General features: G+C 43.7%; 1 protein-coding gene across 7 annotated transcripts in view; it reads left to right on the top strand.

The window, feature by feature from the left end:
* The window catches only part of GCNT2 (glucosaminyl (N-acetyl) transferase 2 (I blood group)), a 126,908-nt gene that overhangs the window by 30,758 nt on the left and 83,597 nt on the right, over positions 1 to 12,553 (top strand). For 3 of the 7 annotated variants that reach the window (XM_081245736.1, XM_081245739.1, XM_081245740.1), the window contains exon 1: positions 6,660 to 7,995. The exons of the other annotated variants lie outside the window; for them this stretch is intronic. In XM_081245736.1, the coding sequence (XP_081101862.1) occupies positions 7,071 to 7,995 (925 nt within the window). In that variant the 5' untranslated portion in view covers positions 6,660 to 7,070. Of the gene's footprint in view, positions 1 to 6,659; positions 7,996 to 12,553 lie in introns of those variants that run through there. 7 annotated transcript variants of the gene reach the window in all.

Raw genomic sequence — 12,553 nt, 5'->3', positions numbered from 1 at the left:
ATAAATTTATTTATTTATTTATTGGCTGTGTTGGGTCTTTGCTGCTGTGCTCAGGCTTTCTCTAGTTGTGGCAAGCAGGGGCTACTCTTCGTTGCAGTGCACGGGCTTCTCATTGCAGTGGCTTCTCTTGTTGCAGAGCACGGGCTCTAGGCACATGGGCTTCAGTAGTTGTGGCAAGTGGGTCAGTAGTTGTGGCTCACGGGCTCTAGAGCGCAGGCTCAGTAGTGGCGCACGGGCTTAGTTGCTCCGTGGCATGCGGGATCTTCCCGGACCAGGGCTCGAACCCATGTCCCCTGCATTGGCAGGCGGATTCTTAACCACTGCGCCACCAGGGAAGCCCAGGACAGTGTTTCTAATTAATGGTTTGCACTGTTTTCCTCAATTCCCTTCAGTCAAAGGGAAAATGTTTCCAGAATTTAATAAAGTACTTGGCACCCTCTGGCATTTAAAACGTGCTTTATTTGATTATTCACTCCACACAACATTCCTGTGAGGAATGAACTTCATTCGATAATATGCAAAACTGACAATGAAACCCTGGACCAGTTAGAAAAGTGATGAGGGGGGCTGCCCTGGTTGTCCAGTGGTTAAGACTCTGTGCTTCCACTGCAGGGGGTGCAGGTTGGATCCCTGGTCGAGGAACTAAGATTCCACATGCCTCGAGCCATGGCCAAAAAAAGAGAAAAATTTTGAAAAGTGATGAGGTCTTTCTGCAAGTAGTTTCTGTGAAAAGCCATCTTCCAGAATTAAAGACTGATCTACTAAGTAAATTCAGGTTTTGCCAAACACAAAGCTATCTTTCTGTCTTCCATACTTTTTCAAGCTGGGCTGTTGATGGTCATCCGTTGTAAAGAAGGTCTTTCCCCATCCAGCTGGCCAAATAGAGAGTAGGCATCAGGTTCCTCGTAGACTGTGAGCTTTGAGAAGAAATGGGGATACTGCGATCCAGCACCCGGGGACCCAAAAGAGTAGGGGATCCATTTCTTTGCACTCTGTTCTGATTGAACAGCATATTGCAATCGGAAGGAGGAGGCTAGTGTCTTGCAGCACGTAATTCTCAGTGATCAGAAGCTCAAGATCTCCCCTGGCTGGGAACACTTGCAGTGACCATGAGTTCCTGTAACTTCAAACTCATCAAGGACTCTGTGGGGTGCAGAGTGGAGGAAGGAAAGAGCAGAAGTCTAGAAAGGTGGAGAGCCCAGTTGGCACTGGGATTGGACCCTTGTTTTACCTTCTCCTTGCGACACCAACCTCTCAAATCCAGCCAGAACTCAAACCTGAGGCCTTTATGAGCAGAGACATGTTAGACTGTGAAAACCTCAGAGGTTCTTGGGCTCAGCCTCCTCCTGTTAGCCTTTGGCATTGAAAGCCGAGGGTTGTCAGGTACCCTTTCAAGGGCAAGTGCAGCTGGAAAGGGCTTTGGGGGCACAGACTCTACTTAACGCCGAGGTGCTCTTCATCTGTCAGCTCTTTGCCTCCGCTTTGTGTTGCCCCAGTGATATCTAGTTGACTGTTTAGAAAAGAACCAGTTTTTTTCTTGCACTTTCCTACCATTCTATTTGCGGTGATTTTATGTTAAATAATTGCAACCCTCCTCATTTCCTCTCTTCACTCTTTTCTTCCCAATGTCTTTCCCTCAAGGTATGAAATTAGCTCTGGTGTCTCTGGTCAGCCCCCAGCTGGGTGCTTTCTGTATGTTACTTCTGGAATCCTCCAGCTGCACCAGGAGGTCGATGTTGGAAAAAACTCAGGCTCAGAGGTGTAGGTGACGTGGCTGGGAGGAAGCCACCACTGGGGACCCCCAGGAAGAACAGGGGTTGTTTTCTCAAATTCACCCCAGAGGAAGCTGTGAGCTGTGAGATCAAATCACTGGTTCACGGGCTCCCGGCTGTCAAGAGTGGCTTTGGCCCAACTGGAGACCTTCTGACACACAATCCAGGCTCTCTCTCACCACCCTCCTGGGCTATTTTAAGCCCTGTTGCTTCCAGCTATTTCCTGTGGCTAAAAACAAAAACAAACAAACAAACAAAAGAAGTGATGATGAGAAAACTGTGTACAGAATTTAACATAGTAAATACATAAATAAACAGAGAAAGAAGATGGAGGGAGAAGAGAGCCTGGGCAGAGAGAAAGAGCTGCAGGAGTCCAAAAAGACAAAATGTCATGTGCACTTAAGACCAATTTAACCCAAGCTGCTCTTTCTCTGTGACCTCTGTGGATGCTGAGAAAGTTTCCATTTGGTTTCCCTGGTTTCTCACTTCAGCACAGAGGTGATGTCATGATGAAATGAATACTTGAAAAGTGGTTTGGGTACCACGTGGCCCCAAGAATAAGACGAGCATGATGCACAGTGCATCCACGTCTGTAGAAATGGAGCCCTTTTCTTCTGCTCCCTTTCTACAGTCAGTTGTTGAGATTAAACTCTAAGCACAATTTTCTTAGTGGAATAAAAATTAGTTTATGTCCTGTAGTGAGAATTCATAAGAGTGTATGTTATATAGAAATAAGCAAGTGTAGGTTGAATTCTGGGACATCAATGAACACCTCACCACTTACAGAGCGGCCAGGCCACAAGTCTGTGTTGGTTGCCAACTTCTTCAGAATTCTATCCTACCCAATCACTGCCTCCAACTTAGAATTTGGGGTATTAATTTTGATCTAATGTTCAAGCTGGGATAAAGGAGCACTTTTTTTTTTTGGTCCCTCATTACCATCCCCTTCTACTATTTTGTACAAATGGCAAGAGCGTTGTACCCAGAATTTAGAAGAATGATGAGTGGTATATTGCAAAAGGTCCTCAGGAAAGTCAGGAGGGTCCGGAGAACCTGCGTTTCCCACATGACCACCGGGAGAGTAAACATCAGATAGCACTGGGGTGATGCACAAAAAAAGATTGATATTAACTCCTGTAAAAAATGGCTAGTATTGCCAAAATCAAAAGACCCTTGAAGCATTTCAGGTGAGAGGCAATTAAGGACTCCACTGCAGCAAAGTGCCAACTTGCAAACGTTCTTTACCCTGTAACTTTAAACTCAGGGAGCTGTAAATTCAGGGCAGAACAGGCAAATTATTAGAGATGTTTTATGCATGAAATCTCTGGAGGGATGGAGTTGTGTCAAGAATGAGGAGATAGCCGAAATCAACAAAGGAAGTTGATGTAATCATCTGAATATATTAGGAGAAAAAGTTGTAAAAATTATTCAACTAGTTTAGAAAGCATAATTAGGCATTGATGCCACCATTTATTTATTTTATAATTTATTTTTTTAAGTATTTACTTATTTGTTTGCACCAGGTCTTAGTTGCAGCAGGCGGGCTCCTTAGTTGCAGCATGTGAACTCTTAGTTGTGGCATGCATGTGGGATCTGGTTCCGTGACCAGGGATTGAACCCGGGCCCCCTGCATTGGGAGTGTGGAGTCTTAACCACTGCACCACCAGGGAAGTCCTGAGGCCTCCATTTATTCATCCCTATAGTCGATTTCGCTTGATGTGGGCAGTGGCTGCCTAGAGAGATATTACAAATAAAACAAAAATTAACAAAATTTTAGTCATCATTTTAGAAAAGATTGCTCTCGTATGACTACTGTATTGAAGAAATGATTTGTTCCAAAGAATTCTAGGTAGACACATGAAAGAGAGTTATGTAAATAGATATTTGAGTTGTTTGAATTCATTTTGGGTCCTACAGACCAATCTGTATTCACTTGAATCATATTGTATGTAGAATCTGATTCCTAAAGTAAGTGAAGTCTGACCCCTTGGCTCTGGAAAACTTCCCTAAGTCCTTTCTTATCATCATTTCCTATGCTCCTGAGGATTATGAAACAGAGTTGGCAACCTTCTTGTTAATGCATTAGCTTTCAGCTGGGGTGGGAAAAAAAACAACAACAAATAATAACTCCAGTCTTGTGTTCTAAGGTAATGGCGTGAAGACGATGTCCAATGAAAACTGAGTAGCACTATGGAAAATGTTATGCTTGGGCTTCCCTGGAGGCACAGTGGTTGAGAGTCCGCCTGCCGATGCAGGGGACGCGGGTTCGTGCCCCGGTCCGGGAAGATCCCACATGCCGCGGAGCAGCTGGGCCCGTGAGCCATGGCCACTGAGCCTGCGCATCCGGAGCGCCTGTGCTCCGCAACAGGAGAGGCCACAGCAGTGAGAGGCTTGCGTACCGCCAAAAAAAAAAAAAAATGTTATGCTCTGACAGGAAGTGCAAAACGCAGGATGCAAACTTGCATCTCCCATGTTCTTGGTAAAATCAGAATGTGTATATCTATGGACAAGAGGGAAATAGGAGCACAGGACATGAAAACACTGTGTTCACAAACTATCTGTAATATTACGTTGTCTTTATAATTAAGATGTATTGGAAAAACTAGGTACTTTGAACGTCCCCACATCCACAGATACAAATAGAGATCACAGATGACAAAATATAAATCACAAATGTAGGAATCTCACACTAAGGTGATCAGGGAAACAGGGAATGCAAAATAGAGCTCTTGATCGATAAGTATTTGATTGCCTAGTGTGTGCAGACAGTGATGGGAGCCATAAACAGATGTGCCGCCTGTGAGCCCAGCGCTGATAGCCCCTCCACGTGTGTGCACAGTGTGCGTTCACCCCTGTGCAGCTGACTACCAAATAAAACAAAACTGATCAGAGTTATCCTAGATGTATACAACTTGGCATGGGCTCACAGAGGGAGGAGTAGGAAAGACTAAGAAGATTTCAAAGGAGAGATGGTAATTGTGTCGTTTCCTTGACGTGAGTGTTGGGGGGAGGGGCTTTTGTTTATTCTTCTCTCCCAGTCCTGATCCCACGGGCCACAGGGTGAGGTGGCTTGAAGAGAGCGCAGAAACCTAACCACTAGATCACCAGGGCCAGCAGGCTTGAAACAGGACCTCAGTCCTTGTCTTCTCTGAAGAAAGAATTCAGCATAGAGACAAAACGTAGTGAAGCAGGTAAAGCGTTTATTAGAAGAAAAGTATGTGCAGAAAGACATGCAGGCAGGCTCAGAGGGAGAGTCACGCTTTGGGGGTGGCAGGAATTACTTATATGGGGGCAGTTTTATGGGTTCCTTCTGGCCAATCATCTTGCTTTGTCTTGCTTTGTGCCCAAACTGGGTCTGACTCAGGGCCCCCCCAATGTGCCTGCACGTCTTTTAGCCAAGATGGATTCCAGTGTGAGGGTCTCTGGGAGGCTGGCAGGACATATTACGGGCTAGCACCGCCTCCCTTCTTCTGTTTTTGTTTGTTTTTTGTGGCTGCACCACACAGCATGTGGGATCTTAGTTCCCCAACCAGGGATCGAACCCGTGCCCCCTGCAGTGGAACCTAACCACTGGACTGCCAGGGAATTCCCACCCCCTTCCTTTTTTGACCCTGAGGAAACTTTCTGCACATGTGTAGTCAGGGAGGTCTCCTTGACCTCAAGAGTGAAGAATATGGTTGTCTTATCTTTTTACTCAAGCAGAGCTCAGCTCCTCTCTGCTACTGCCTTTTTTTTTTTTTTTTTTTTTTTTGGCTGTATTGGGTCTTTGTTGCTGTGTTCGGGCTTCCTCTAGTTGTGGCGAGCAGAGGCTACTCTTCATTGTGGTGTATGGGCTTCTCATTGCGGTGGCTTCTCTTGTGGAGCACGGGCTCTAGGCACGTGGGCTTCAGTAGTTGTGGCACGTGGGCTCAGTAGTTGTGGCTTGCAGGCTCTAGAGCTCGGGCTCAGTAGTTGTGGCGCACGGGCTTAGTTGCTCTGCAGCAGGTGGGATCTTCCTGGACCAGGGCTCGAACCCGTGTCCCCTGCATTGGCAGGCAGGTTCTCAACCACTGCGCCACCAGGGAAGCCCCTCTGCTCCTGCCTTTATTTTACCTTGAAGCACCAGCATCTCAGCCTGGGGCCCAGCTATCTTCTGTCTCTGCCTCATTCATTGCTGGGCCATGAACCCTTGATGCGCTTTCTCATCGTGTTCTCACGACTGACCTATGAAGGTGAAAAAATTATTCTCATGTTTTGCAGATAGGGAAACGGAATGGTTTATATATATGAATCTAAGAGTTGGGAATGGTTTATATATATGAATCTAAGAGCCTCTCTCCTTAAGTTCTAAAACATCCCAAACTGAGATGATTCTTCTCTCCTGCCTCTCCAGGCCTCAGGCTGGTCTCCCTGCATCCTACCTGGGCTTGGGTGAAATAAACTTGACATTCACTAACTTCAGCTTTACCAATTTGGGGGTTACAATGGGCTGTCAGTTTTGGGGGGGGGGGTTGGTTCTCTTTTTTTTTTCATTAGCCTTTATTCATCATACGGTAGCAAGTTAGGTGGGGAGGTTCCTTGCTAATGTGCCTTTTTAAGGACCTTACCTGGCAGCAGAGAAAATTAAGTGCTGGAGAGAATGGCTCAACAGTTAGTCATACGCCGTGCTTTAATAGCAGAGCCAGCCAGTATGGAGAGGGGGCGTGTGTGGAAAAAGGCAGGGTTAAGTGATTAATTTTTAAGCACTAAATATTTATTGACAGAATATCTCTCCAGGCAGTGTTCACATGCTTAGAACCCACGCTTTTAACTTGGCAGTGCTGTTTAAGCAAACAAACTCAGTCAGTTGTACACAATGATTAACAGGAAGTTGGAGCTGACACAGTTGCCAACCTTTTGGCCAGGAGAAGAGGCTGGGGTTAAAGTCTTAGAGCAATGGCTTTCAGAATAGTCAGTTCGCCCCTTGGTGATTTTCCTGTAGGGAAATGTGGACACATTGGAGTCAAAGCCTCCCTGAGGCAACATGTTTTTATGTAGAAACAGGTTGCAGGAAGGCAGCGTGGGGTCTGAGCAAAGCAAATCCCAAAGAGTTACTTCAGAAATGTGAGGAAGAAAGGTGGAAATGCAATGCAGTGGCAAACGAGGAGAAAAGGAAGACAGAAAAAAAGGACAAGCATACTCAACTGGAAGGTTACGGAACAGCCGATCAGAACTGCACCTACTAAAAGGATGGTTATGGATTCTGGAGAAAATGTAAGTTAAATCTACCTACGCTCTGATCAGATCCCAAGAGACATTTTACTGATTTACTGGTTTTGAATGATGGGCTCTTGGAAGCAGTGTCTTTTTTGTGTGTCTCTGCTCACTGCTCTGATTTTTGTGTTTGTTTACAATCATGAGTTATGGGAGAATAAAAATTTCCTGGGAGCATCTCTGTCCAATGCTTCGCTATTAGCAGAAGTCTGTCGTCAGATTTTTAAGGGGAAGGTTTTTTACCCAACAGAGAATGCACTGAAAACTACCCTCAGTGACTCTACCTGTTACGAGTACATAGCTCAAAGTCACTACATAACAGAAGCGCTCTCTGAAGAAGAGTCTGGCTTCCCTTTGGCTTACATGATGACCATCCACAAAGATTTGGGCACTTTTGAGAGACTCTTCAGGGCAATTTACATGCCCCAAAATGTCTACTGTGTCCACGTGGATGAAAAGGCAACAGATACATTTAAAGATGCAGTGAAGCAATTACTGAGCTGCTTCCCAAATGCTTTTCTGGCTTCCAAGATGGAGCCCGTGGTCTACGGTGGGATTTCCAGGCTCCAGGCTGACCTGAACTGCATCAAAGATCTTGCAGGCTCTGAGGTTCTGTGGAAATATGCCATCAACACCTGTGGGCAAGATTTCCCCCTGAAAACCAACAGGGAGATCGTTCGGTATCTGAAAGGATTTAAAGGGAAAAACATCACCCCAGGCGTGCTGCCTCCGGCTCACGCAATTGGACGGACTAAATATGTCCACCAAGAACTACTGAACAAAAAGAATTCCTACATGATTAAAACCGCGAAATTGAAAACTCCGCCTCCTCACAACATGACCATTTACTTTGGCACTGCCTACGTGGCCCTCACAAGGGAATTCGCTAATTTTGTCCTCCAAGACCAGCAGGCACTTGACTTACTGTCCTGGTCCAAGGACACCTACAGTCCTGATGAACATTTCTGGGTCACACTCAATAGGATTCCTGGTATGTATGTCTCTTAACTTTTGTTTTTATGAATAAACATTGCATGGCCAGTACTGAACGATCCACTGAAAAATAGTAAAAAAAAAAATAACATTTTTAAAGATTTTTACAGTTTCAACTATTCATTAAAAAAATCTTTACAGCAGCTCTGCTCACAGAGTGGGTGATATAACTCATCTCCATTTTACAGATGAAGAAACTGAGGCATAGTGATTGGGGCAGAGGTAGAGACCGACTGTCTGACTTGATTTTGCTGACATACCAAGCTACCTTTCTGAACCCGTAGACCCACTTCGAATATGTGCTGTAGTCACTTTTTTTTTTACATCTTTATTGGAGTATAATTGCTTTACAATGGTGTGTTAGTTTCTGCTTTATAACAAACTGAGTCAGTTATACATATACATATATCCCCATATCTCTTCCCTCTTGCATCTCCCTCCCTCCCACCCTCCCTATGTGCTGTAGTCTTGAGACATGGCAAGGAACTGAGGAACACTGACTGGCAAATGAAAGATTAAACACAATTATCCTTTAAATGTGATGGTATTTAAAATCAGGCATAAATATGATAAACTAAATTTGAGCAGCAATTTGAACACTTAAATAATACCTTTGCGCCTATTGAAGCTCCAATAGCTAAATTCAGATCATTTCAAAATGAGAGCAAGACACAACTTTAACAGTTTTCATTTGCAAGTTCTTTCCTGGAACTGAGTCCAAAATTTAGAGCATCTTAAAGATTCCTAGACCAGTGCCTTTATTTTATAGACAATGAAACCAGTGTGGTTATTTGATGTGCTCAAATTACCCTGCTAGTAAGCAAACATGCCAATTATAAACCAGGTTGCCTAAGCCTGATGTTCTTTTAAGGTGATTTTCAATTCCGTCTCAGTTGTTCCTAAACTAACTCCACATTTCCTTGGTCCAAGTTCCAAATGACTTGAATAATCTTCAGTTGTTTATAGTGAACTAATTCAGTTCTGCTAGTTCAATTTGAAATAAAAATTCAGATTCACCGCTCAAAGGAAAACTAACTTGAACCAACATGAGCATCAAGGTCATGGTTTCTTGAGATTAGTGATTCAGCCCTGGATACATATTACAGTCGCCTGGAGCTTTTAAAAATACATTTCCTGATTTCCTGGGTAGATGTGGACTTCAGTATTTGTTCAGCCTCCAGGAACTTCTCAGGAACACCCACGGCTGTGAACCATCGTGGATGCTTGATTTTGATGTTTGTATACAAAGCTTCCTAGACTTAGAATGCTTTTTTTTAAATAAATAATTAATTAATTGATTAATTATTTTCCTTGGTAATACTTGGCAAAATTGTGAAAACAGAAAAATCCACTGGGGAAAAAGTAGTTGCAAAAGAAACAACATGCAGCCAGGTTAATATCTTTAACACATAAATACATCTCACAAATAGGAAAAAGGAACACATCAGATTAACCATGACATGTAGAAATACATATGCTAAACAATCATATACAAATGCTCACCACCAATACAAATTAAAATAAATGATTACAATTCTTTACTTCTCAAATCGGTGTTAAAAAAAAAATCTAACTCCAGAATGGGCAATGACTGTTCTGATACAGACCACTAGAAAAGTATAAACCTGCACAGTCTTTCTGAAGGACAATTTGGCACATATATATCAAACGGCTTTGAAAATATTTATATCCTTTTACTTAATTTTACTCCTAGGGATTTATTCTTAAAAAAAAACAGAGATAGGGAAAAGATTAATTTAAAAGTATTTTCATCATAGTGTCACTTATAATAGCAAAAAAAGAAAAATACTCTAAAATCCTAGTAATAGAGGACTGGTGCAGGCATAAAATCAAAGGAAATACAGCTACTTAGAAGGCTGTTGTGATAGAATGCTTTTTAAATCTGTGGTTTTCCCAAAGCGGGAAGGGGTAATGTCCTAGTGATGAAAGAAATCAGGACAGGACTTCCCTGGTGGCTCAGTGGTTAAGAATCCGCCTCCCAATGTAGGGGACACGGGTTCGAGCCCTGGTCTGGGAGGATCCCACATGCTGCGGAGCAACTAAGCCCGTGCGCCACAACTACTAAGCCTGCGCCCTAGAGCCCTCGAGCCACAACTACTGAAGCCCGCGCGCCTAGAGCTGGTGCTCCGCAACAAGAGAAGCCACCGCAATGAGAAGTCCGCGCACCGCAACGAAGAGTAGCCCCCGCTCTCCGCAACTAGAGAAAGCCCGCGCGCAGCAACGAAGACCTAACGCAGCCAAAAATAAATAAATTTAAAATAAATAAATAAATATAATTGTTAAAAAAGAAATCAGGACAAGGACCTACTGTATAGCACAGGGAACTATACTCAATACCTTGTGATAACCTACAATGGAAAAGAATCTGAAAAAAAGAGATATATATATGTGTATATATATATGAATCACTTTGCTGTACACTTGAAACTAACACAATATTGTAAATCAACTATACGTCAATAAATTTTTTTATTTTTTATTACTATTTTAATTAAAAAAAATAAAATGACCTCTTTTGGCAGAGATCATGGTCAAAAAAAAATCAGGGCTCAAGAAATTGAAGTGGGGAGTCATGACCATTAAGCTGTTTATATGGGATTGTAGTACCCAGAATAAGGGAGGTAAAAGCCCCTCTTCTCACTTTTGTGTTGCTTGGACCAAATATGTATTGACCATTCAGGTCTGGGCACCAACCTGTAAGGGGAGACATTGACAAAGCAGATTCCAAAGAGAGTAGCCAAGAAGGTTAAAAGGCCAGACCCCATTTTCCAAAGAAGGGACCAAGACAAACAAAAAGGATATTCAATCTGCAAAAGACTTGAAAAGGGATCACTGCCTTCACGTAATTAAAACGTTTGCCCAGGAAACAGAAATTGAACCAATGCTGTAGTTTTGGAAGAAGAATCCAGGGTCAATGGTGGGAGATATAAGAACTCACGGATCTGGGATCAGAATGGGTAGCTTCCTCAGTGGTGAACAAGCCCAAGGGATATTCAAAAGTAGAGGCTGAAGAAACCCTGTCAAGGAACTCAATTATCAAGTGTTGGACAAGATGGCCTGTGAGTCTCTTCCACTCTGAAGTTCGTGATACTAACTAATGATTCTAATCAATTTATAGAACAGAAGTGTTGAGTTCTCAACATGATTTCTCTATTGGAACTAGATTTTTACACCTCTGGTGAATACCAGCAATTACAGATCAGCAAAACAATGGAAAACAAATGGACTGCTCCGTGTATTTCAAAAATTTAAAAGAGTGAGCCCTTAAAATTGTTTCTGTGTTATGGGTATGGGATCCTTGTTAGAGGCCTGTGGCCCTTCACTGGTCCAGCCAACTCTTGCAGGACCTGAGGTAGGCCTGAGTGTAGGGCTTAGTCATGAGGAGGTAAGGGAATCAGAAACTTAGGTGGCTGTCTTGTTTAACTGTCCCTCCTGCTATGTGAAAATCTGGGTCATTTCTGTTTTGAGGGTCATTCTTTGCTGATGCATGAGTATGTTCATTGTTTGTTCTGGACATTTTAAGATTGTTCTAGTTGATTGCAGCGATTGGGGCTTATTAGGATTCTCAAGGAGTAATAGGACAGAAGAAAAAAGATCTCACAGTTGAAACGGCCTCATGGGGAACTAGAACACCACCTGATAGAAATACAGTGTGAGCCACATGTGTAATTTTAGGTCTTTTGTGGCTACATTAAAGAAACAAAAATTAACAGGTCAAATGAATTTAAATCATGTATTTTATTTAACCCAATATACCCCAAATATCAGTTGTGCCTGTGGCTACTGTAGTGGACAGAGCAGGCAGCCAGGTGTCCTCCCTGCTCTGGGGAGAATGGTCAGCCAGCAGTGGTGCCGTCCAAGCCACATGGAGAAGTCGGCCGTGCTCGTGTGTCAGCATCTTCATTCTGCTTCTTTTTATTTATATGAAAGTCTTATCTCTGCTTCAGAGTTCTCACTTGCTTGTGGGCCCCGCGGCTTCTACTTTCAATGCCTTCCCCTCGTGTCTCCAGCCAGATTCTGGGCTGTTCCGTTGATGGCAATTCCTCTGTCTCCTTCAGGTATTTATTCCCAGAGAGGCTTGCTGTGGGTCGTGTTGTCACTGTACATCGAGCAACCCTTTTCTCATTCCAGGCCACTTCCTGGGCTGTGGCTGACCTCTGTGTAGACGCACTGCCCTCCATTGAGGCCCCAGACCATTCGGGTCAGGTGTGGCCAGGGTGGCAGTGTCAAAACGCAAAACAAAACATGGTCTCCTCATACACAGTAAGGCCCTTCGGCCATGACAGGTCCTCTGGAAGCCTCTTGGAAGATGAGAATTCCTGGGTGGTCCACTCAAGCGAAGGGGCCCATGAGGACAGAAGTGTTATACAAAGAGAGTTCATAAGGGCCTTGAAAGATACTGCCCAACAGACTTCACCAGCTGTTGTGAAATGAGGGTTCCTCCCCACTTCTCCTCCCTCCATCTTTCCCCCACTTTCCCCCCAACTCTCTCCTCCCCAGTTCCATTCATTAATCCCATCTACAACAATATGGCC

The sequence above is a fragment of the Mesoplodon bidens genome (genome assembly GCF_964165515.1).
Source record: "Mesoplodon bidens genome assembly, chromosome: 10".
Taxonomy (NCBI): Eukaryota; Metazoa; Chordata; class Mammalia; order Artiodactyla; family Ziphiidae; genus Mesoplodon; species Mesoplodon bidens.
This window is presented reverse-complemented; position numbering and strand designations above follow the sequence as displayed.